Genomic DNA, 25615 nt, shown 5'->3' on the forward strand with positions numbered 1-25615 from the left:
GAGCCGATGCGTTGGCCCTGATGTGAAATTTCATACTACCTTCTAAAAGAGAATAGACCAGAAAGAAAACGTTAGTGTCTCTTGATCTTGACATTGTATAATAAGGATGGCGTGTTTTGTTTTTACTCACACTTTATGAAATTGTGCTCTTTCACCTCTCTCTATCCCTCTGGATCATGTTTTAGTTAGAATTGAAATGGAAGGATGTTTTCCTTCACGCACGCTCTTTAGGCATGCAAGTCCGTAAACAATAGTCAGTCTCTTCGTCCATCATTTTGTGTCTTGATGTTTCCTAAATCATACACTGATGCCATAAAATAACGGGTTAAAAGGGTTTTATAGTGTTGGGAGTGGGGGTGGGTGGGGTGTAGGTGTTTGGCAGAGTTGGTCATTGCAGGTGATGGCTTAGGTGCTTTCAAAAAACTTTTTCTTCTTCACTCTGTGTTGATGGAATATAATGGGTTATTTTCTTCACTCTATGTTGATAGTATATATAAATTGTTATTTCTTCACTGCGTGTGGATAGTGTATAATGGTTTTCTTCTTCTTCCCTCTGTGGTGTGCGTGTGTGTGTGTGTGTGTGTGTGTGTGTTCGCGTTCGTTGTGTAGTTCGCATATTTGGTTGTTTTCCTTCTTCTTCCTCCCGAGTGTGGATAGTATATTTGCGGTTTGTATGCGTGAGCGACGTTGTGTGGATAGTATATCTGGGGTTTGTATGCGTTCGCGTACGTTTGTGTGGATAGTTTATTTGGGGTTTGTATTATCTCCCTTCTGTGTTGATAGTGTATTTGGGGTTTGTATGCGTTCGCGTACGTTTGTGTGGATAGTTTATTTGGGGTTTGTATTATCTCCCTTCTGTGTTGATAGTATATTTGGGGTTTGTATGCGTTCGCGTACGTTTGTGTGGATAGTTTATTTGGGGTTTGTATTATCTCCCTTCTGTGTTGATAGTATATTTGGGGTTTGTATGCGTTCGCGTACGTTTGTGTGGATAGTTTATTTGGGATTTGTATTATCTCCCTTCTGTGTTGATAGTGTATTTGAGGTTTGTATGCGTTCACGTACGTTTGTATGGATAGTTTATTTGGGGTTTGTATTATCTCCCTTCTGTGTTAATAGTATATTTGGGGTTTGATTTTTACCTCTTCCCTCTGTGTGTGTGTGTGTGTGTGTGTGTGTGTGTGTGTGTGTGTGTGTTCGCGTACGTTGTGTAGATCATATATTTGGTTGTTTTTTCTTCTTCCTCCCGAGTGTGGATAGCATATTTGGAGTTTGTATGCGTTAGCGACGTTGTGTGGATAGTATATTTTGGGTTTGTATGCGTTCGCGTACCTTTGTGTGGATAGTTTATTTGGGGTTTGTATTATCTCCCTTCTGTGTTGATAGTATATTTGGGGTTTGTATGCGTTCGCGTACGTTTGTGTGGATAGTTTATTTGGGGTTTGTATTATCTCCCTTCTGTGTTGGTAGTATATTTCGGGTTTGTATGCGTTCGCGTACGTTTGTGTGGATAGTTTATTTGGGGTTTGTATTATCTCCCTTCTGTGTTGATAGTATATTTGGGGTTTGTATGCGTTCGCGTACGTTTGTGTGGATAGTTTATTTGGGGTTTGTATTATCTCCCTTCTGTGTTGATAGTATATTTGGGGTTTGTTTTTTCCTCTTCCCTCTGTGTGTGTGTGTGTTCGCGTACGTTGTGTAGATCGTATATTTGGTTGTTTTTTTTTTCTTCCTCCCGAGTGTGGATAGTATATTTGGGGTTTGTTTTTTCCTCTTCCCTCTGTGTGTGTGTGTGAGTGTGTCTGCGCGCGCGCGCGCGCGTGTGTGTGTGTGTGTGTGTGTGTGTGTGTGTGTGTGTGTGTGTGTATTGGTCTCTGTTTGTCCCTATAAAACTCACTTTATCCCTATCAGATACACTCTACCTACCTACCTACAGTAGCGCGTATTCAGGTCAGCCACTTGCAACACTGTTGCCATTTATCTCCTAGTGTTCAGTACAGTGACGTCACTGACGCTGGAAATTTTGAGACTATAAATATCGACTTGGGGATTTCCACATTTTGTAGCTATACATATATGCTAGAATTCATAAACAGGAACGTCACTCAAGCTGAGGCTATAAAAAGATAGTGGGATTTTCCAAAGGAAAAACCCACAAGTTGGAGCTATAAATAGATAGTGGGATTTCATAGGAATTTCAGCTGATTATAGATACATAGGTATTTATCCACGATCGTCACAGAAGTTGATATTGTAAGTAGTTACTAATTTTATCCAATTTAGTCTAAACCATTGTAACTTAATTTTCGGGGATATGTTTATTTTCCTTTAAATTCTGGGACAATTTCGTCATTTTAACGTTACTTTTAGTCACATCCATTTTGTCGTTGAGCATTTCCTTGATTATAGCTATTTATAGCATCATTACAATTATGCAAATTTTTGAACACCCCAGCAAGATTTCAGGTCTTGGTAACGCTTTATATATAAATCCCACGCTTGTACTAGTGTTTGTATGTTTCTGTCTCTGTTGTGTTTGACCCTCTACCATCATTGTCCCTAGATAGTCCCACCATGTTCAATTCCCCTTGACGCTATACAGATCCACCATGTTCAATTTCCATATGTTAAATTCCCTTGAGGCTATATCCCCCAGGGGTTTCCGTAATGTTAAATTTCCCATTGTCCCTAGACAGTCCCACGATCTATTCCCCATGTTAAATTTCCCATTGTCCCTAGACAAGCCCAAACTCTATTCCCCATGTTAATTTCCCCTTGTCGCTAGACAGACCCACACTATAGTTCCATGTTAAATTTCCCTTGTCGCTAGAGTGACCCACGATTTATTCCCCATGTTAATTTCCCTTGTCGCTAATCTGACCCACGATTTTTCGCCATGTTAAATTTCCATTGTCGCTAATCTGACCCAGGGGTCTCTGTAATGCTAATTCCCATTGTCGCTAATGTATCCCACCTTACTACTGATGGGCAAACTACTTTATGTTACCCTGTTTATCAAATAAATGTGCTTCTTTTGAAGTTTAAGTTTTAAAATATTAACAACATATTCACAACTGAAAATTATTTAGATGTCATTTAAAAAAAAACTTTTGTTTTTGCTATTTCAAATATTAATTATTTTACTTAATGCACTTGTACTTGACAGTTTGCCCACCTCTGCTCTAAACTAACACACTGCATTTTGAATAGTGTGTGTATGGGATATTGGATGTCACGGAGAGAATATTTGTGCGATTTAATTTCCTTTTCTTGCACAATACCCCCATATTCCGAAAACAGGTGTAAAATTTTAGGCACTACACAAGGCATTTTGGATTTTTTTAATAGTGTGGTGCATGCTAATTATGGTGTCTGGTTACCATGTGTTGGATTTTAATCAAACATAGCTGCTGAATTGTATTGAGTATGTTGATGTTGGATTATATGCTTGGATGGTCATGAAAAACGGGTGCTGGATTATATATGTGATGCGCTAGATTAGAAATATAGTTTTACTTTTTGTCTCCACCTTATTTGAATTTGTTACGGAAAAATTTTCAGTTTCCACTAAAGTCGGTATGAGTTTAGGAATTTCAGTAGTGTTTCGAGACTTGGTAACTTTTTTATACCATTTTAAGGATTATTTTCAGTCTCCGCTATATTCAGTTGCAATTTCAGAATCTAGAGCTACGCTTTGTCTTGTCCATTTCTGATAACAACAAAATTCTGGATAGTTAACGGTTTCCATTCAAATCCGCTAAATTTTTGGAATTTTAGTGCAATATGTTAGGTCATGGTGATTTGAATATAATCTTCCGGAGTTTTCTCAGTTTCCTCTAGGGTCAGGGGTATTTTGGTAAATTTAATACTTCGTTTAGTGTCGGCCAAGTTTAAAAACTTATACGAATATTTTTGAAGTCTGGTATGGAATATTAGTGCTACCTTTTGTCTTGTCCAATTTTAAATGAAATATTAGAAAATCCCGGCCAATGTTCAGTCTCCATTAATGCCCGATACAGTTTCGGAATTAAAGTACTACTTTTGTCTTTGATTATTAATGTTCCAGATTTTCTGAGATTAGCCCATATGGCACCACAAGATGTTTAGTTTGCCGATTTTCTGAGAGAAGAAAAATAAATAAACAGGCAGATATCAGAACAAATACGTACAGCATCAGTAACAAAGTCGTTCTGTTACACACGAAACACAAATACGTGCAACTCCTCCACATGCACAGCCAAACCCAAAGACCTGCATCTGCACAGAGCAAAAAGAAATGAACAGGCAGCAAGTGGAACGAAGAAGAGTGCATATACAGCCACGTACATCATAATATTTGAGATTTCTAAGAGAAGCAAAGGGAGAATTGAAACAACCAAAGAAATGAAAAGGCGTTGGTGGACTGAAAAAGAGGAGATTTTATAAACGTAGTCCTTCTAGGATAACATTTTTTGTGTTTTCACTAACTGTGGTTCGGGTATCTATAGTTTATTACGGTAGCGGCGCCTCTGTGTCATCCATGCCACAATGGCAGGTTGACACATATTGGTGGATAAAATGTCAATGCAGCTGTAGAGATGGATTGATACCATTAGAGACTTGTTATACCCGTGAGACTTGTTAACAAGCAGAGCTAATTACATGACATATTGAGGAAATGCGGGCGAATAAATTGCACTCAACCCTGACCTCATGCACTATGAGTCTCTTATTTTCTTCCATGTGAGGCCTTCTGGGAAATTGAGAGAAAACAAATAAGAACCGTAAATAAAAATTATGACTACGATGTCAAGGTTGGATTTGTTAGCAAGGCATCATGACGTTGTTTCACAGAACACGTTTTTCCGTCAATGGAAAGGAAATCAATGCAGATCATAAATTGCATAGCTTTAGAAATTTTATGAAAACAGCAGGAAATGCTGCACTGTCCGCTATAATTAGCACCAACAACAATTTCAACCTTGGATTTGTAGAGCGTCGATTACAAATTCATAGAGACTCCTTGATGTTTTTTTGCGATTTCTCTCAGTCATATATTTTGTTTTACCAGATATGTCCACAGGGTTATTTTTGGGACTATACGCACAGTCATGTTAGCCCTTAAAATTATCACAGACGATGCCACTGCTGCCAAAATCTTATCAACCTTTACTTTGTGGATGTCAGCGTAAATCCCTTCTTTGACCACAGAATCACATTTATTGTCGCTTATGCAGTTTGGAATCGCGACAAATCTATCATTTATCGCAAGTCACCACAGATTCGAAGCCAGTTTCTTACGGGATAATTTACTAGTTGTTTGCTTCAGAGATTATTTATTATTCTGTTGAATTATATTATATTCTAAAACCAAAACATCGTAAATTGAAGCCGGCACAAGTCCATATATTTATAATGTTAGTGTTTTGGTTTGCATGTCTTAATGTTGTAATCTTTGCAATGCTAGTCATGTTTGATGGATTAATGTTTCGCAGAAATGAATTATTAATGTAAATATATTAATGCGAAAACGAATAACAGACTTTTGGGAAGTCAATTTTATTCATTTAGGTTTATAAGTGATGAGAAATGAGTTTGAAAATGAGAACAATATTTTTAGCATCAGTAATGGTAGAAAGGTAATCAAGTATGTAACCAAGGGGCTAGATGGTGATCTTCTCGTACAACAATTGTTAACCCAAAAGCTATGACGATAAAAAAAATATATAACATTTTCTGTTTTCAGGTGTTAGGGGCACATTATGTACTAAAGTTTTTACACGTATGCGTGAAATCTGTACATAAACCATGCTAACATCTACGACCAAAGATATATAAGTGATAAAAAGTCTCTGCGCACCGATATACCGGTAAAGTAGATAAAAGAAAATATGTCACCTTTACAAATTAATAATTCTGAAGCCTAGCGTATTGAAAACAATGCTAATCTATTAAGACCATCGAATCTTGGAATTTGTTATCTTTATTTTATTTTCACGTATAGTTATACCAGTTTATTTATTACATTCTTTTCGTGGCTCGCACAATGGTAAGTGAATGATTTATTTTGCAACTGTTCATTTTTGTGGCCTAATTGGCCGCCATTAAACAATTATTCAAAATTGGGTTGGGTTTGGGTTTGGTTGGTTACCCTCTCCACTTCCACCTCCATCCCCCTCAAGGAAGAAGAAAAACTACTATAAACAGATTTAACTGTTTTTCCTCTGATTAAAAATTAAATTAACAATTCCTGCAGTTTTAAGTCATCTGTGCTTTGAACTCGATACACAAGCAAAATATAAATGAGCAAAATATAAAAACCATACGGGGTCGGATGAAGACATTTAGGAGACATTAAAATATGTATAGATTCCATGGAAACACATGGTTAATTTGGACTAAAAATTGTTAACATTTACAGTTTAACTAACTGAGTTGTAATAATGTCAAATATTTTGTAAACGTTGTTCGAGTTCAACAAATTATTTTGCAAGGCTATATCTATCTTTGTTTAAATTATTCAAGCGCAATAAGCAGGGACATGGATTGCTCATTTGCAACCCGGTATAATCTAGTTCACAGTTTAAAAAATAGAAACAAAATTAAAGAAAATAAGAAAGACATGAAAGGTTTCATTTATACTGAAATATGTGTGAATAAAACTCGGTTTCATACGTTTAAGTGGTTTCCTCACCAACCAAAATATGTTCAAGGATAACGTTTCTGTCATTTACCTGTTTTGACAGACAGTGAATCAGCTGGAGTTGTACTCGGTGGTGCTGGTAATTCTTCTGGTAGATGTTGTTGTCCTGGTTACGTGGCAGATAACTGATCCACTGTACCGAGACCTGGAATATTTTGATCTTGAACAGCCCTCTGACACAGAGGAAGACATCCTGTTGCAACCGTATTTAGAGCACTGTAACTCGACAAACATCTCTGTTTGGCTTGGTAAGTAAGCTTTTCCTCCATATTCCATTCCCATTCTTCATGTATTTCGTTGCACCAATATGGAAGCTTCAGAAATAAATGAACTTATTAAACTGTGTATATTGCTACCCCTAGTGAACCTATTTCATCACCAAACAATGGTGCCTAGATTGATATTATAATTTTATGACGTCGATAAGTGCCTAGCATGGCATAGTCTATCCTGTGAAAGTACGTATACTTGTATTTCTCTCCTTCTGTTTTATATCTCTGTTGTACAAGGATGTATATTTGTATTTGTCTCCATATCTTTTATATCTCTCTCAAAGATTGTATTGTATCCACGGACCAACCCCTTCGACTACGCACACATCACCAAACAATGATGCTACAGAGTCGCTAATATAAGCAATCGTGCATATATATCATATCCGTATATGGACCCAGTAAAAGTTCTCATCAAAGTACTCAGTCGGAATCAGGTGTGACTGTACTTACGTGAGAATTAATTTCTGGGTCGATATGCGTGTATGTGCTAAGTATGTGACCCAATTAGATCCAGGTCCTGTTGACGAAGTCAGGTTTTCGATTCAGGTTTTCCATGTGCGAGGGAACATTGAAGCAAGTTCATACCACACGAAAACCCCTTTACTTACTTTGACACAGCGAGTAAGGTGGCGCTCTACAGTTTAGGGTTAATTTAACCTAATGAAAAAAATATACTGACTATTTAAAAAAGACCTTGTATATCTTAGGTATTGTTAAAAGAACTTGTAATCCCTTTATCTTGGCGTATGATTGATGTGTGTAATATGGGTTATGGGGTACACATATTGGCCGTTCTTCAGATGTGCACCTTTAAAGAAAACTGCTAGCTCCGCTTGCTTAGTTTCACTTCCTGGATTTCAGAGGTTAATTTGTATATATAAAAAACAAGAGCCAATAACTTTTGTTTACATTTGATATATTTGGTAATTCATTCATTGCACTTTTAGAAGTTGTTATTGTCTAGTCTGGCAAAATATATTTTCTGCCTTAATGACTGCTAAAGATAGTGTGCTTTAGACTAATTAAGGTTGATTTTTTTAGGACAATGGAGCAGTCATTTTTGTTTAGCTGTGTGATTAGATCGTGTACAATTTCCACAAATACAATATCCAAAGAGTATTCAGCCACAGCACATGAAAGTAACATTGAAGTTTACCAACATTCTCACCACTGTGAATGTTTGAAATGTAAACAACTTCCCTTTACACCCGCTACTCTCTCAGAAGTTTATAAAATCTATAGAGCGCTCCAAAATCAAAATTAGTCAATATACGCCTTTCAGCCATCAACGGTGAGAACACAGTGGTAGACTTCATCCGCCCCGAGTCCGCCAGACAATCGGAGATCTTTTCCTTTCTTTAAGACATTCTGTTCATCCGCCAGCCGCCGCTTCCAGAGCCATTCTGGATTCGATTCTGACGGCCCAAACACAGTTGCTTTTGCAACCGTGGAAATCGCAGCCAGTTAACAGGGCTAGAATGGCTGCGAGAATTAGAAATTTTCAGTTGTCGTTTTTCATCTCGGCGAAACTTAAGATTTATCCCGCGACTTTGACGGTTGGCTGCTTCGATCAGTTGCACCTGAGTTGATGTCAATATCAGTAGGGTGTTCCAGGATAAATTGGCAGGGAAAATTTTAAATAAAATCCAGTTTGCATTTTCATCCCGGCTGATATCATTTCAAGTGGACCTCGACTCAACGAGAAAAAGTTACGCAGATATGACCTTATTGTTTAAAAGATTCAGTTACGAGTTTGTGAAAACAAGTATCAATTTTCCACAGGCGTGTCAATGACCCTTATCAGAGAAAATGTACAATAATGGGTCACACGCATCCCCATCTTTAAAATTTGTTCTTCCTACTACTCCTAGATGGCTTGAGTTTTCACTTAAAGGCTTCAAATGTTATCTATTTTAGTTTAGATAAAAATGGGGCTGATTGTATATCCAGTAGAGCGACCACTAAGGTCATCATTAAAATTATCACTACGTGTCCTGAATGGAAGCTCATAATGAAATGGGATTTTCAACTAAAGACTTCCTATGATGTTTGGCTGCTCCCAAGTGTATATGGTCCCGATCTCACATCCCATATGGCCACCACCGCGACCATCTTGAGAAACTGTTTAATACTATAAATATCCGTGTTGATTTCTACACAGAACATTTATAAAAGAAATGATGTTATTTGGATTCCTTGAGGCTTTTTTCGCCAGTAGTATCAGTCTCTTTAGAGGATTTTTTTGGATAATTGGTGCTCAGTCCATGTAAGCGTATAGTATGGACACACGTAAAGCGTTCGTTGCCCATGCGTACAAAATTAGTCTTGAAAAAACCAAACTGATCTGTGAAAATTAGCGTTTATCTGATGCATCCATTCTTGACAAAGTTAGGAACATTGTTGATAAAGTTTTTTTTTGTAAGGTTTTGAAATTTGAGGCAATTTATGTATATTTTCTACAAATCCAAATCAAGGAGCTATGAAGAGGTATAGTTCTGAAGACAAAATCCATGAATGCAACGCAGTTGATAAAAAAGATATTTCGTTGCAGAGAGTTTATTACTTTGTATTACTGCATTAATAACAACCATGAAAAGCAGACTGTGAAACCCAAAGCTCTATAAAATATTTTAAAACGAGGAAATTAATAAAAAATAATTACACTAATGACGATTATAACTCGAATTTAGTGTTTCACAGAGAATATATTTCATAATGGTGATGCCAGGTAGAAACAGTTATATATGGATCATATTAATAGATTAGATGAAGACATGGATTTTTGCGCCATACCTGCAACACATCTTTCTATGCTTAATAAACACAATGGACTACACTTGCGAACCACTTCGAGGATCCGGTAAAGCTGTCTGCGTAGCGGCAAAATGAGATGCAGGTAGCTTCACCTGTTACATATTTTTGAAATTTTGGGACATACAGAACTGCGGAAGTGAATGTTTGTGATAAAATAGTAGAGTTAATACACCTTCTCTGCTTCTAGCATGTATTGGCACTTTGCGCAATGACATTGTTTGACCTTGACCATTAGAAATCGTCTCCATTTATCTTTCCATTATTTCGTTTTTTTATTTTAGCGTATAAGTATTAATAGCACCTCTAACTCCACTCCAAATTTTGAGCGACTTCTCTTGATATGTCAATAATTCAAGTGTTATTCCAACTTTTCTCCAACTTTTGCCTTTTACTATTCTACTGTCACATATACGGAATGAACTCTATGGAGTTGAAATGTTGACAATCTTCATCTGTTTATAGGTTTTGCATTTTCCAGTTCATTGTAGATTTTTCTCTCCATCTTACCCAGAGAGTCATAAAACACCCGAATAGACCTTGATAACGTTTGTGAATCGACAATATGCCTTGCTGTTTTGTACTGCCTAGGATGTAGCGGGTTAATTTTGCTGAATAATTCAAATTTTGTAGTTATTTTCTCGTACACAAAAAAATGTTAACTGTACTTTAAAAAATGACATATGAAACTTAATGATAACTTCTAAATTTGACAGATGTTCCCTTTTAGGCATGATATATATGCTGTCCTTTTTGGCACTAATTATCTAATAAATGTTCTGGTGATTGACAAAGAAATTTAAGCATTTGTTAAAGCTGTATATTATGCGTGCTTACTCGTAATGACAGCGATCTGGAGAAAATTATTTTTATGTCAACATAATAGTTTTTTTTCTATTCCATCAAAAAGAATATACATGTTAACAACAGTATTTATTTCATACATATTCAGGATCAATATTTTTAATACACTGTCAACGTATAGGACATTATATTAAATCAACGGCTTTTTATCCAAAGTATCGCGAGTTTGTCTGGAAGTTTCTTGTCCAAAAGTATGTTGGACGAAAAGAAACATCATTTTATTCACTCATTTAGGTGAATTTAAATAGTTCCATAATATCTGTTTGTATCTGTCTACGTAAAGTGTTCAATATTCAATCATGTTTTTTTCATCCAGCTCGTGCTTTCCTTACAAATTTGATATTGTGAGGGTTGTTGTGGTTGGGGTAGGTGCTCCCAATATTTTATTTAAATTATTATATAAATCCCAACCAGGCTCGATTTTGGTTGGAAGTTAAATTACTGAAAGATAGCTGTAAAGATCCGAGCCCCCAGTAAGCCATGCCGACGGCTAGATGGTTAAATATACAAAAGGTTGAAGTTCAATGAATAACAATTTAATAATAATTCAATAATCAAATTATTCACATTCCCAAACGCACTCCTTCCACTCGACCCTTTAATGGCCTGTTGCATCACTTGATTAGCCATGTTAGATCGCTTTCCACTTGTCCTTGTATTCTATTCATCTGTGGTATTCTTCTCTCCTATTTCAACCAATAACTTCTCCTCTTCCTCGACTTCTCTATCCTCTTTCTCCTCCTCCTCCACTTTTTCTCCAGATTCCTTTTCCTCCTCATCCACCTTCTCTACACTGACTAGACTTCTCTCAACTTCGACTGTTAAGCTAGTCTCACTTCCATCTCCAACTCCTGAAGACTCGGGACTCAGTCGAACCCGAAGTTATGTGTCCCCTAAAAGCTTCCTGTGAAAACACAAGGACGGTACAATATTTTTTTCCTTACCCCTCTGATCTCACACTACACACAGCCTATCATCAGATAATGGTTATTAAATTTCTTCGGCCACGCATTCATTCATATCGAGATACCTATACGTTCTTGTATGGTAAAACAAACGTCATAATACAGCATGGTATCAATTACTTCTTATATAGACATTAATAAATTCTGTCACATTAATACATATTCCTAATTATGTTATACTAAACAATATCACAATAATCAGTGCATTTCTTTACCTTACAACTCATACAAAGTACACAAACATTCAAATATCCATGCTCTGATATATGCATACGTCTATAATAACCAACCTTACATACTTCAACCATTTTCCAAATTCACAAGTCAAGCATGTGTAAGTTTTAACATAACACATTACTAAATGCGCTAGTTTACTACGAAGTAACCTAATAGCGAATTACAAAATTAATTCTGACCCCAAGTTAACAATCTACATAATTCTCTATGTAAGCTCAAGTTCGTTTCTCAAATACGCATGTAAATGAAACACGACAAAGGTAATTCTACATACTAAACGATACTAGTAATTAAGAATATATACTACAAATAATTACAATTATGATGCTGTAATATTCTGCGAATCAATCAAATAACTTACTGACCTTTTCGAAGCTTTTTCCTTCCTTAGAATATGCCTCTAAGTTTTACCGCCAAATTACGAGTGGCTTCCTCGGAGAAACCCTATTGCTCAGCACTCTTCCTAGGCGAGATTAAATTTTCGCTTGGTAGTTAGAAGGTATAATTTGCGTCGAATTATATTCACGCCTTCTATTTTAATTTTTGATTGGACATCACTGTTTCTCCGATCCAATAAAACCTAGCAAGCAATGTCCCTCTCGCTGTCTGTCAACGTGAAGACGGATGAGGAACACGCCTCGCTCACCCCGCGGGCTTCCCTCTGATCTTAGGACTAAGCTATAACACATAGGTGTGGTAACTACAAGCCTTTGTCAAATTATGAGGGGGGGTTGCCTTCGTCAACTCAAGTTCCGGTCTTCTGGCTGGTCACGGTAACATTGCGTAAGAGTCTAACACTAGTAATCTTTAGACATCAAACACATGGCCGCAGTAATATTTCCAAGACTGTAGATTATAGCTTATACATGACTGTATAGCTGAGGTTTAGCAAACGTGACAGATATGTACAATATATAACGAACGTTTGACTACATAAACCATTTCACCTCTGTCCTTTATGTTTATAGGTCATGTGATAATGCTAACATGCATACAAAAGCATGATGATGCTACATTTATCTGTATTCAGACAGTCGTGCTTAACATTTACAGAATCGTATTGACGGATTTTCCCGGCTGTAACTTTCTCAGTTATGAGTCATTTTATATTAGCATTGTGTCCGGGCTAGAATATTGTTTTTGTCTACTTCTTATTTTGCAGGTGTAATCTTTGGCTACAAAGGAATACTACTTCTTTTTGGAATTTTCTTGGCCTATGAAACCAGAAGTGTCAAGCTGAAACAAGTCAATGACGCACGATTTGTTGGAATGAGTATATATAATGTCGTGGTAAATTTTGTAGCAAGTTATGTAATTTGTTCCACAGGTTTTAAATTAGACAGCACAAGCGTGTTATTTTAATTTTCTGTGGTCTTTTTGTAGAATAAAAGGGATTTAAAATTAATAAATAATGTCTGTATTCCAGATATATCGTACTTCCATTTATCCTACGTCAGATTTTGCTTTTATAGTGACAACATTTCGAAGGAGCTTGATGTATCTACATGTCAAAATTCGGTTGAGTAGTTAATTATGTTTGTCGACACATCCCATTTTTATTATCCGATTGTTTGCAATTGAATAATTTCTTAAGCCCATGTTCACAAAAGTCACGTCCGAACCGGACTTTAAGAATTCTACTAATTCTTTGGGAAATTCTATCCTTTGAATCTTACTGATTGTAAATCTACACAATAATGTTTTTAATATTCCCCAACGATCTACCGCTGAGCTTTATATTTACAAGATCTTTCATGATTGTCAGCATTTTGTCATCAAACTAACTCGCAAAGTGATTGGTTGTTACTTTTTGTCTGCCACATTAAATCTTACTTATCCTGATTTGATTTCACTTCATCCTCATTTTATTTGCAGCATTATTCTAATTAGATATATTTTATTCAAATATCAGTCATCAACATCATCCTTTGCTAGAGATAGGTCCGCTAATTTTCGGACTGACCTACCTTTATTTATGTAAAATAATGATATTAATTATTCATGAATTTAAATTGAAACAGGGTTTTCTATCTTTACATAATCAAGAATTAACATTACCATTCATATTCTAAATCATCTGAATACCATACATGTTAGATGCGCAAACATCTGAGGGTATCTGAAAAATTATGTGTTGTGTTGTCCTGCCAGCAGTCTAACTCTATAAGAGACGCTGCACCCTTAATTCGAATGTTAATTGTTTTCTGTTTGCGATTCCAAATAACTGTTTTCTCCATCGTTTTCATACAGCTTTTTGATTGTGAAAATGGTTAAAATCGCTTCTTAAACATACAAATAGGGTTTTAGGGTTTTCCAAGAGATTTTCTTAAAAATATGTTCGTTTGTAGCAGAGTGACACAGAATATGGAATATCAACAATTCCCTGACAATCTGCATGATTCCGGTGGAAAACAAATTATAAAATGGTTATTAATTGAAACCTGTTTGGGATTTATTTTCTTTCCATTGATTGCATAACAATATACTAGATGGGTAAGTAGTGTCGATACGTTTAAAGATCTATTCACACAGAGAGAGAGCGCGAGAGAGAGAGAGAAGACTTAAATATGGAAAGACAGGTCTAAAGAACATACATATAAGGGCAGATATAAATCCTAAATAAAAGAAAGTATTTCCAGAAGTGTTATCACCAAAACATATGCGCTACAATATTTCATATACAGAAATTATAGAACGAATGTAGTAAATTATTACAAATTAAATGTGACATCTCCGCTGGCCTAAGATCTTAGTATGTCCGCCTCGGATACGGGAGATCGTGGGTTCGAACCCCGGCCGAGTCATACCATATACTTATAAAAATGGCACAATAGCTGTCTCGGTTGGCGCTCAGCATTAATAGATTAGGACTGGTCGGCCTGGTGACAGGATAATGTGACGGTGTGGGACATGATGCTACATGTCTGCGACATGATGCCCAGCGCTAGACATAATTATTAACTGGTTTCTATAGACATCGTAGCGATATAACTGACAAATTGTTAAAACTATGTTATCAATCCAAATTACACACATACACACACATACACATAAATTAAAAATTAGGGCATAAGATGAAATCCACGTTCGTAACTTTTTCAACCTAGTTTTAGCAAGTGTATTTACTTTTTCTATTTATAATGTTGTTTATATTTAAGGTGCTGTGTCATCACAGGTGTATTTACTTGTTCTGTTTATAATTTTGTTTATGTTTCAGGTGCTATGTGTCATCACAGCCCCAATTACTCTTATAATTAAGAGTCAACAAGATGCGGCATTTGCCTTTGTATCGCTAGCAATCATTTTGTGCAGTTTTCTTTCCAAGGGTCTTATATTTGGGCCAAAGGTAAGTGACATTATTATATGCCCATTTTTTTAGGAAAAGGAAATTAGTATATTCCAAAAATGTTACTGCATTTTTATGGGAAAATATGAACTCGTTTTTTGTACTAATACTGAACTCCCAAAGGTCGTGCAGTATTACTCAGAAGAAAAAAAAAGTCGTTCATACTTTCCCATACAAATGCAGTAACCTATAAGCATCACTTTTATGTGTAGTCAGTGAGTCATACGTTATATCTACTTTTTGACGATACTTTAATTTAAATTTATAAATGGTATTTAGGTTATGTGTGGGATTAGGTAAAGCTGGCAACCAAAAGCGTGAGACAGATAATTCAAACGAAAAAGGTGGGAAAGTGGCTGTGGAATGCAAATGCTCCTTGGACACAAAGTGCTTCAAGCTTCATGTGTAGGTCACAGTATTTTGGTTTACAGAAAAGTGCTGATTTCTATAAATATATAAAAATGTTTTGACACCCCAGTTTGCACAAGGCTACTCCCAAGCAGCACTTGAGAAATGAACCTAAACTCACAATTGCACCAACGCTGGACGCCTGAAGGACCACCATAATACATATTTTTTCGTTTAAAATACGTTGTGGATTGTAATATATAGACCACGAATTAGCTGAATTTCCAAGAGAAGAGATTTTGATAAATTACTAACTATATTTTTTCACTACCGAGTGGATTACATTATGCCCAAGAAATGTTAGGCTAGTTTTAGACGAGTGCGTGTTTTAGTGGTAAACATGGCCACCATACTTGCAAACAAACGAAGTTCCAATCGAGGTATGCACACATACTTCTTTCTTGACTTTTTTATATGCCTAAGTTTTATCTTGAAATGAGATTGAAAATTATGTTACTACTTTATTTTATGCTTGAATTGATGGTCTCGCGCGGATACAGTAACAAATCTACAATATTGCTAGCCAATACGTCTGAGCATAAAATTAAGAAACATGATTAACAGATACATTTCCTTTCGTGGGTACAAATTTTATTTACTCAGCCAAATCACATAGTTCATTTTTTTGTAGCAAAATGTGTCAGTGTATGTATGTATGTATGTATGTATGTGGGTAGGTAGGTAGGTAGGTACGTGGGTAGAAAGGTATGGATATATATGCACAGCTCCTCGGCACAATGGTGTTATGTCTTGTTTCGAGGTTTCTCGTGTATTTTCAAATAAACTTTCAAATATCAAGAAACGGTATACTTTTATAAAAATGTTTTGACTCCTCAGATTATCCAGATTATCCACAATCCTAAACGAAGCCTGGTAGAGATCCGTTCACTGACAGAGTCTGTGGTGGGCAAGGAAGAGGAAGAGAAGCATCGAAAATTCATTGCAGAGAATGATCAGATGAAAAAACAAATAGAGGAGGTATCAAACAGGATTGAAAAAAGATGATATTACCTTTGTGGACCATGTATGTATGTATGTATGTATGTATGTCTGTATGTACGTACGTGTGTGTGTGCGTGCGTGCGTGCGTGCGTATGTATGTATGTATGAACGTACGTATGTACGTACGAATGTACGTATGTATGTATCTTTGTCTAATTCTATTCGAAGCTACACTTTTTTGTTGATATATAATTCAGTATGTGCCTTCGTTAAAGGGTAGTAATCTGGTGAGGTCTATTTTTATTAGGCTGTGGGTTAATACAGTTTCGAGATTTTAGTGATTTTCCCCGCCATTCTACTCTTCTTGCATATTAGATACTTGACTTCACAGGTAAGCACAATATATATCTTCGTGCGTGTAATAAACTTTTCAGTTGGTAAACATTCCGAAGACAAATAGCTACTGATGAAAGAAATATAATTTGAGAACTTGTATACATTTAGATGGAGAACAAGATAAGAGAGCTAAAGAAAAAGCTACAAGAGAAGGTTCGCCAGCGTGTTCAACTGAGTGCAAAAGGATTGTCTGAGACGGCAAATAATTTATAGAACGTGCTTTCGGAACGGAACATGTCACAAACCTGATGCAGACCAAAATGCCTATTGGACACGGAGACCGCGCAAATAACCAACAGTTAGCAGCGTGCAAGAAACTGTGTATGTGATAGGGTATTTACATGTAAATACAGTTAATGTACTGTGATTGGCTACTTACATGTAAATACGGTTAATGTACTGTGATTGGCTACTTACATGAAAATACGGTTAATGTATTGTGTGATTGGCTACTTACATGTAAATACGGTTAATGTACTTTTATTGGCTACTTACATGTAAATACGGTTGATGTACAGTGTGATTGGCTACTTACATGTAAATACGGTTAATGTACTGTGATTGGCTACTTACGTGTAAATACGGTAAACGAAGTAAGTGCGTATCTTATAGACTGAAATATTGTGACTGTTGTTATACTTGTTGTAGTGTGTGATAAAGTTCCCATTAGAATTCAGAATCTGACGACAAGAAAAGGGAGCTATGAGCCACAAAGCGTTACCATTGCAAACGCAGTTTTAGCACTTTTGTCCCAAATATTTGAAGAAATGTTCTAAATACGTCGACACAAGTGATTAATAATTATTTTTTAAAAAGTTTATATTTGAGAAGAAGAGAACAAATACGTAAATTCACTGCAACGTATTATTTGAAGGCTCTTTTGGTGTTTATATGTCTTGTGTAATTCTTTTGGTGTTTATATGTCTTGTGTAATTCTTTTGTGTTTATATGTCTTGTGTAATTCTTTTGGTGTTTATATGTCTTGTGTAATTCTTTTGTGTTTATATGTCTTGTGTAATTCTTTTGGTGTTTATATGTCTTGTGTAATTCTTTTGTGTTGTAGCTGCAAAGAAATAAGCTGGGCTAGCATAGTAAATCTGTCGAAATCAAGTAGTAATCACGAGAGAGAGAGAGAGAGAGAGAGAGAGAGAGAGAGAGAGAGAGAGTAATTAGAAGAGATTGTTTGCATTAAATTAATCAATGAGTAAGCAGACTACGCTAATCTCAGTCCTGGGACAAAAAAAATATAAGCAGAGCAGAAAAGAAAACGGGTATTTGATCAGAGATTTCTTACTTCATACCCACTTATTTGAGGACTTTTAGTGCACTATTTACTTTACTTTGGTAACTTTAAAAACAATTGTCGCTGCTACTGGCAGTGGTGAGACAAAGAAAGACGAATACAAAAGAAAACATCTGATGTAACTAACGTATATTAGAACACCCATGAGAGAACATTTGAGGAATATTGCTATGGTGTCATGAAGATTAATACAAAATTAAAATGCCAGTATTGCAAAAATAAGAATTGAAACAGCTTATTGCTCTGTATGCATTATGTAGACAATACGTTCCAATTAACCATTATTGTAGCAACAACAAAAACTCTGCTTAATACTTTTGTTAACCGTCCATTTCTTATATATATTCAAGACCAGAGACATGCCGGCCATTGAGTTCTCTCCGTCGAACAATAGTAAAAATCTCTCTTGTTTCAATAATTTTGTTGCTGTTTTTTGTTTTAGAGCCATTTATGAATCTATGTAAGATAACTATATTCAGCACAAATTAACCACTATACTTGGCGGGATAATATCCAGGAAACATGAGGCAAGTGATTCACGCTACCGCTAACATTTTGCATGTGACACAGTAAGTCGGTTGACAAGTAAAACCATCCATGTCATAATTGTTTGACAAAAACGCAGAAACGGAAACCATTATCATATTGAGATTGTGATACAACTCTGCGGGCAATTTCGCAACATTCCACTTGCTACGTTATTATCTAATTTCCAATATACAGAGATCTGTTGGTGAAGAACAAAAGCTGTATTGCATGTATTTCGTATTTTTCTGCTACGTGATACATCGGTAAAGAACACCTAGCGATAAATTCTTTAATAAAGGTTCTAGGCTTAGACATCTGCACAGCCTGGATTTATTTTAAAATGTGAAAGTAAAATGTATCTGATTGCATTACATTCGCTAAATTATAGTCCATGTTCCAATAAAAATATCTTTTCAGGTTTTAGAAGAACAACTATTACCTGCAAGTTATAACGGGTCTTTATATATTCATCTCTGCCTGCACTCGAAAATCTCAACTTTTTAATGTTTAAATCAATTAATTCGAAAGAATCAATGCTAATAAATCAACAGCCATTAATGAAGCTGTTAGGCTCAATCAGTAGGAATAATGAAAATTTTACTCAGAGGATTTTACCGGTTTCTTCTTCCACCAGTCGTACTAGCCGCCATGTGTGGTATGCTGAAAAATGGCGTTGAACCCACAACAAACAACCAACCAACCAAATAATTACCCAAACTTTTATTTCAGACTGAAACTAAAGCGTGTTTTCGTACAAACACATAAATATATATATGCATATGCGACCCTAAAGAAAGATATTGTTGAACATTAAATATATTCCATATTAAGATCAACTCCATGGAATTAGATCAAAATCAAGTTCACACATGTATCTATCTAGAACTCATGCGGGAATATAAACATTTTGCCTCTTTTCATCGTATGCTGCATATATCATACATAGTTCAACATTTGCTAATTAAATAATGCGACTCTAACCTGACACAGGCTACATTAAATATCAGCAATGTATTGTGTGGTATATGGCTGACCGAATGAAAATTTAAGATAATTTTCAAATCATCTGACGCAACAAACTACTGTATCAAACACAGATGATATATATAAAACAAGACACATCTATCGCAGAGATTGCTTTCTTAAAGAATAAGGCATCAAAAACTATAAACAGTACAAATTAGAGATGTATATATACTGTTACATGGAGAGAATCACGTACGGAAACAATCAACCAAGTATATTGTTATTGCCGACATTGTCGACTAATTCCAGTCCTTCGTCAGAGCATATCATGAATAGTTAAGGTAGAAGAGAGAATGAGCTCACACGTACGTTTTTCCATTTGTGTCTTCGTGATTTTTCCGTACAATCGGAACGAGCACACAATAACCTACGAGGTAACATTAGGGAAAACTAATTTTGTCTGCCAATTTGTTTTCAAATCGGAAAACGCTTAGATGAAAGCATTGGAGAAATGTAATGGGAGCTCAGTATTCTCCTTTACCAGTATTGCTCTTCAAATAAAAATGATGGCAGGTGACGCTGTAAACTATTTTTGTGGTGCTCTACGGTTTTGTATTTTGCACAGGGTTTCAGTTTTAAAGAGAAAGAATTTCCAAGATTTTCCTCACTGGTTATTCAACAAATTCAAAAGAGAACTTGTATTTCTAATGTATCGTTAAAAGAACTTTTCATTCCCATTATTTTGGTGTATGAATGATGTGTGTGTAATTGTTTTTATAGAGTATACAGCATGCCTTACTTCAGATGTGCACCTATCAAACAACTGTAACTAGGAACTACTTTATCAACAAACCATGTACACTTGTGTAGTAGACGCTTTAGGTTTTGGTTGATTAAATTTGTTTGTGAATGAACTAAAGCAACTGTTTCGTCCATTTGAAAGCATATAACATAAAGTTATCGATGTGGACGAGTTCACTGAGTCAGAAACGAAATTTTTAAAGACGCGAACGAATGAACGTGATATTCGCAATGTCAACAACAAACGTGAGAGACGCATTAATTGAAAATACCGGTCTGACCATTGAAACAGTTAATTAAGAGAAATATTCATATCATTTCGAAAATAGAATGGTTAAGACTAAGACGAGCGTTGTCGAGGGTCTAAAATAATATAGCATAGAAAAGCATATTGAGGCCAAGGGATATCGCTTATCTATTAGAGACATAGACCCTACCATTTTACAAGTCTGTCAAAATACTGGATTCGAGAAATACTGCAACTGAAGGTTTTGGTAGGAAACTAAGATCCTCAAAGCCAAAAATCCAAGACTACGAAAATGTATTATTTATATTGGGTAAATGGAGTGTCCCACAACAGCTGCTTTTCAAATTTTCCTCATCTAACTAATTTGATACCTCGTCTAATTTTTTCCTGAAAAATACCGCATTCCGCAAGGTCGTGCAGTATTTTTCAGAAAAGCTCGTTTATATTTTCACATACAAATGCAGTAACCTATAATGATATGCTCATTTTGTTTAACTACCTAAGGCTTAATAATTAAGGACATTACAGGAAACAAGCTTTCTATTTTTGTCATTGTTGTTGTTTATGCGAATGTGACTTTTTTTCTTGTGTTGCGTTCATTTCTCTGCGTCTGATTTTTATGTCCCAATGATCGTTTGTAGTGTTCATTAGCTAGCTCGCTTACACTACTTCTTACTGGCGCGACCGCTTGGTGGCCTAGTGGTTAGAGCGTCCGCTTTGGATGCGGGAGTTTGCGGGTCCGATCCCCGGCCGAGTCATACCAAAGACTGATAAAAACGGTACTTGGCGCTCAGCATTAAGAGATTATTGCTAGGACTGGTCGGCCTGGTGTCAGGATAATGTGACTGGGTGGGACTTGATGCTAAATGTCTGCGGCATGATGCTTCAGTGCTAGACATCACTATAAACTAACACACTATCAAATAATTAAAACTACGTTAAAAATCCAAAACAAACACACACACACACACACACACACAAACACAAACACACACAAACACACACTTTATGTCGCCTCCATATTCGTAGCGAGTCCAGCTAACTCATTTAACATGCCCTAGTCATTAATTTGTCTTGTAGCTGGTTTGCTCTCATAGTACCGACTTAACAATATTATTATTATTAACGTCCACTCTGACCGCAACTGGATCCCGACGAAATAGTTTACGCAGGTTATTTTGCAGTTCCTATGCTGTCATAATATGCTTTGGCAAGCACACTTCCCAAGCTAGGTCTCATCATGCTCCTCCACAAACAGCAGCTTATTAAATGTGAGCTCAATCCTCACAAATTCTGATATGATATATTGTCCAAAAAGTATCATTGATCGTGAATATTTGAAAGAAATTCATGCTGTGGCTTGTTGGCAGTGTAGAAACAAAAATGTAACATGAAATAAGAAATTAGACTTTGCTAGGATTTGCAATGTCATATGTATGCACTGCAAACTCTATTGTATCTGTGCCAGCATGAAGAGTGCTCTTGTTTTTAGAGCCATTACAGGACATTTCGCCCTACAGTATGAAATTGCCCTTGTGTGACACCTTAATTTATGCAAAAGTTATTGAAAACACCTGCTATTGCCCGTTCGGCTTATCTATATTGTGGTTAACTACTTAAAATGCTTTCTGTGCACTAGAGCATTCTGATGAAGCAGCTGCCTGTGTTATTTGACAGCAGCATTGGAACGTATCCGGAGTAGGAGTCAAAACAGTGGTTTTAGACCATTCGGTTTAAACCGGTTTTATTTTGTTTTATATAGGTCACGATTCTATCTATGTGTGCCTATTGCTCATATTAGTAAAAAAAAAAACATTATGTATGTGCAAACCACGGATTTATAATCATAAAGTGAAAGTGTCCTATATGCGACCAAACAAGAGAACAGTCATAGATCAGAGAAGGTCGAGATCTTTTTTGTCTACGTTGAGTTAATGTTGGTGTAACACATTCGTTTGTGAACGTAACCGGGTTGGTATCTGCTGTGAATACCACTTCAACGCTGTAGAAACAATCCCGGAGTGATTTCGCACCTGGTGGCGAAGTCAGCGATAAGGCATTTTCAAGCGCTGATGGGATTACTCCAAGTTAGCCTCGAGTTGTTACGTTACATGACGGTGGTTCCAACGGTCAGTTTCCCTTTGGCCCATTCCATCCATTCTTATGTCAAATACACGATCAGTAAATTCCGCTTCTTCACTAACTAGATTAAACTCCATTATGTATATAATGATAAATCTGATCTTAAGCACACACATGGTTTTAATTTCATATCAGAAGTACCAATTATCAAGATAAGACATAATACATTTACACTCAAACCATTTCAACATCCTTAGTTACTGAAATGAAATTCATTTCGAATGAATCAACATTCATCCGGAAGTTCACTTTAATCGTATCGATTTATATTTTGAAACGTCACGGACACAATGCCATGTTGGGTGATTTTTTACCAGGTAAGTTGGCCCACAATAGTACTTAGTGCGTGCGTGTCTAATTTTATGCACGAGAAACGACTAGATTCTGTCACCAGTGAAGGGGTTAGCACAGGAATCCACAATGTTAAAGTTGACAGCTCAATTTTACCATAAACATGTACGCGAAATTGCATCGTTGTCGTTATTCTTACGAACTAATGTGACTACGTATTGCGCCCAAAATAACCTTAAGAACATCTCTTCAAAAGCCAAATATGTGGCTGGCAGGAATCGAACACGAATGCTTCAATGAAATGCGATCGGCGATTATGAAATCCGAGGATGAATTTAGGTTGCTGCCAATAACTACGGTGATGTGAGCACCAAAGTTTGGCTCAAATGAAAAACTATTAGCAGGAGCTGTTGTATACTGATTATTGTCCGTACGATTGGAAGCGTCTTAGACAAACATTATAGTTGAACCAGCTAATCGCGCAGCGATTCCGAGAACCTTCGTGGCAATATCATCGATGTCTAGAATTGATTCGATTTCTTTTTCATCGACGGAATAACGTCCATTATTGACAAATCCAGCTTGGAGATCACCACCTTAATTGTCACCGTTGTCGGCGAGTACAAGATTTCCTTCAAATTTCAAGAATGTCTTATATGGAAGAAAAACTTTGTGGGACCTTGCACTTATAATTATATCTTTTTTCTTTGTTGAATAATATCTCTAGTCGACTATGAATAATACTGAAAATCAGTTTTGCTTCGATCAACTAATACAGGCGTACCCAATTATCAAATGCGGGATTTGACGTACCTTTAAATTGGGCTATGGTAAAATTGTATTCAATCAATACAATTCAATCAATTGAATTCAATCAATCTTGAAACGATGGAATCGCCTGCAATGCCAAATTCTTTAACCGATAAACAGCAACGTTTTTTGGTGCTATCAACGACTCGCATTGCGACCTTTTTAGCAATTGGTGCAGCGCTTGATGATAATACTGAGAGCACTTTTGATGCCCCTGCAAACAACCGTTGAATGTCACCAAGGTCAGTTCCATGATATGTCATAGAGACGGGTTTCTAGCGTTAACAATTGGTATTAAACGTTCAGGTACAACAGTCATTCTCTTTAAATGCCAGGTTGTTCTTTAATGTGTAATTCTATTGTCAATATTTCATAACGAAGAACTACAATGTGACCGTTTTGATCAACAAGTCGTAAAGCAAATATTGTTATCGGATTATTATGACACTAAAGGTACACAGGAGACGCAGAAATAATGGATATCAAATCACCTGGTTCCACAGATGGTTAAAACCCAAACAGTTTATATCCCTGAGCACCTACGCCTGCTGTTTGATGCCTTTTTTTCATAACTGCCACTGATAGAATTAACAGGTTAAGTTGAATTGAATCGTTGAGGTAATCTTGACAATGACTATTATGATACTCGTGGTTTCTCTCTCTCTCTCTCTCTCTCTCTCTCTCTCTCTCTCTCTCTCTATATATATATATATATATATATATATATATATATATATATATATATATATATAGTGTTGCGTCAGGTGAAAATATTATTTCGTTTTCAAGCATTAAATCGTCATACAATGCAAGACTTTTTTTACTTGCATCCAAATCAGCAATCGTAGGTGCTTCATCTTTGGTGGAACAGAAATCGATAGTGGACGACTACGTCGTCCCGGCTTTGATTTTGGACCATTTACCACTTAGCGCTTTCTTTAAAGACGGTTGATCATTACCCGAAGGGTGCAATCATATACAACCAATCACATGTTAACCATCTCAAAATCATATTTAATAACAGTTTAGATTTTTTTTGGTCCAGCTGAACTGAATATGGAAATGTTGAATTGGTTCCACCGGAACTATGCGGGGTGGTTTAGGTACTGCTTGTTCATGGAAATCAATGATGTTGTTGAATTTCCTTTTTCGTGATGCCACTGAGTACAACATTTGTTGCATATTAGCACAGTTGTTGTATATAATACGCCAACAGAAGTCAAAAAAGTTATTTGAGAAATCGCCCCAAAGAAAAAAGCCGAGCGCATATTGACTACCATAGCCGAAAACTATCATAGCACCCTCAAGGAAATAAAGAATCAGCTTGACGTAAGACTACAACCGGAACCATTGCCCAAATTAACTAATATCATCATGAGTTCTGGTTGAAAAGGAATATTTTGGCATCGTAAGTGCAATTAGGGAAATATTCTGCCAATATATAATGAACACAAAACATGAGCTTCGTTCCGAGGAGGCGGGCCTTTGCCTGTCATGCTAAGTTCCTTATCCGACCGCGCAAGCTGCAGATATATGCTATTTTGATCACACACGTAGAATCTAATATAATAATGATTTTGTCAATTGAGCTGCAATTGCAT

General features: G+C 36.3%; 1 protein-coding gene across 1 annotated transcript in view; it reads left to right on the forward strand.

The window, feature by feature from the left end:
• LOC149778443 (gamma-aminobutyric acid type B receptor subunit 1-like) overlaps positions 1–22676 on the forward strand; it is a 128425-nt gene extending 105749 nt beyond the window's left edge. The window contains exons 14-18 of the mRNA XM_089939276.1: positions 6726–6930; positions 12997–13124; positions 15052–15180; positions 16426–16566; positions 17035–22676. Of these exons, the coding sequence (XP_089795402.1) occupies positions 6726–6930; positions 12997–13124; positions 15052–15180; positions 16426–16566; positions 17035–17139 (708 nt within the window). The 3' untranslated portion in view covers positions 17140–22676. The remainder of the gene's footprint in view (positions 1–6725; positions 6931–12996; positions 13125–15051; positions 15181–16425; positions 16567–17034) is intronic.
• The last annotated feature ends 2939 nt before the right edge of the window (positions 22677–25615 follow it).

The sequence above is a fragment of the Sinohyriopsis cumingii genome, chromosome 17, assembly GCF_028554795.1.
Source record: "Sinohyriopsis cumingii isolate HCF-2022 chromosome 17, ASM2855479v2, whole genome shotgun sequence".
Taxonomy (NCBI): domain Eukaryota; kingdom Metazoa; phylum Mollusca; class Bivalvia; order Unionida; family Unionidae; genus Sinohyriopsis; species Sinohyriopsis cumingii.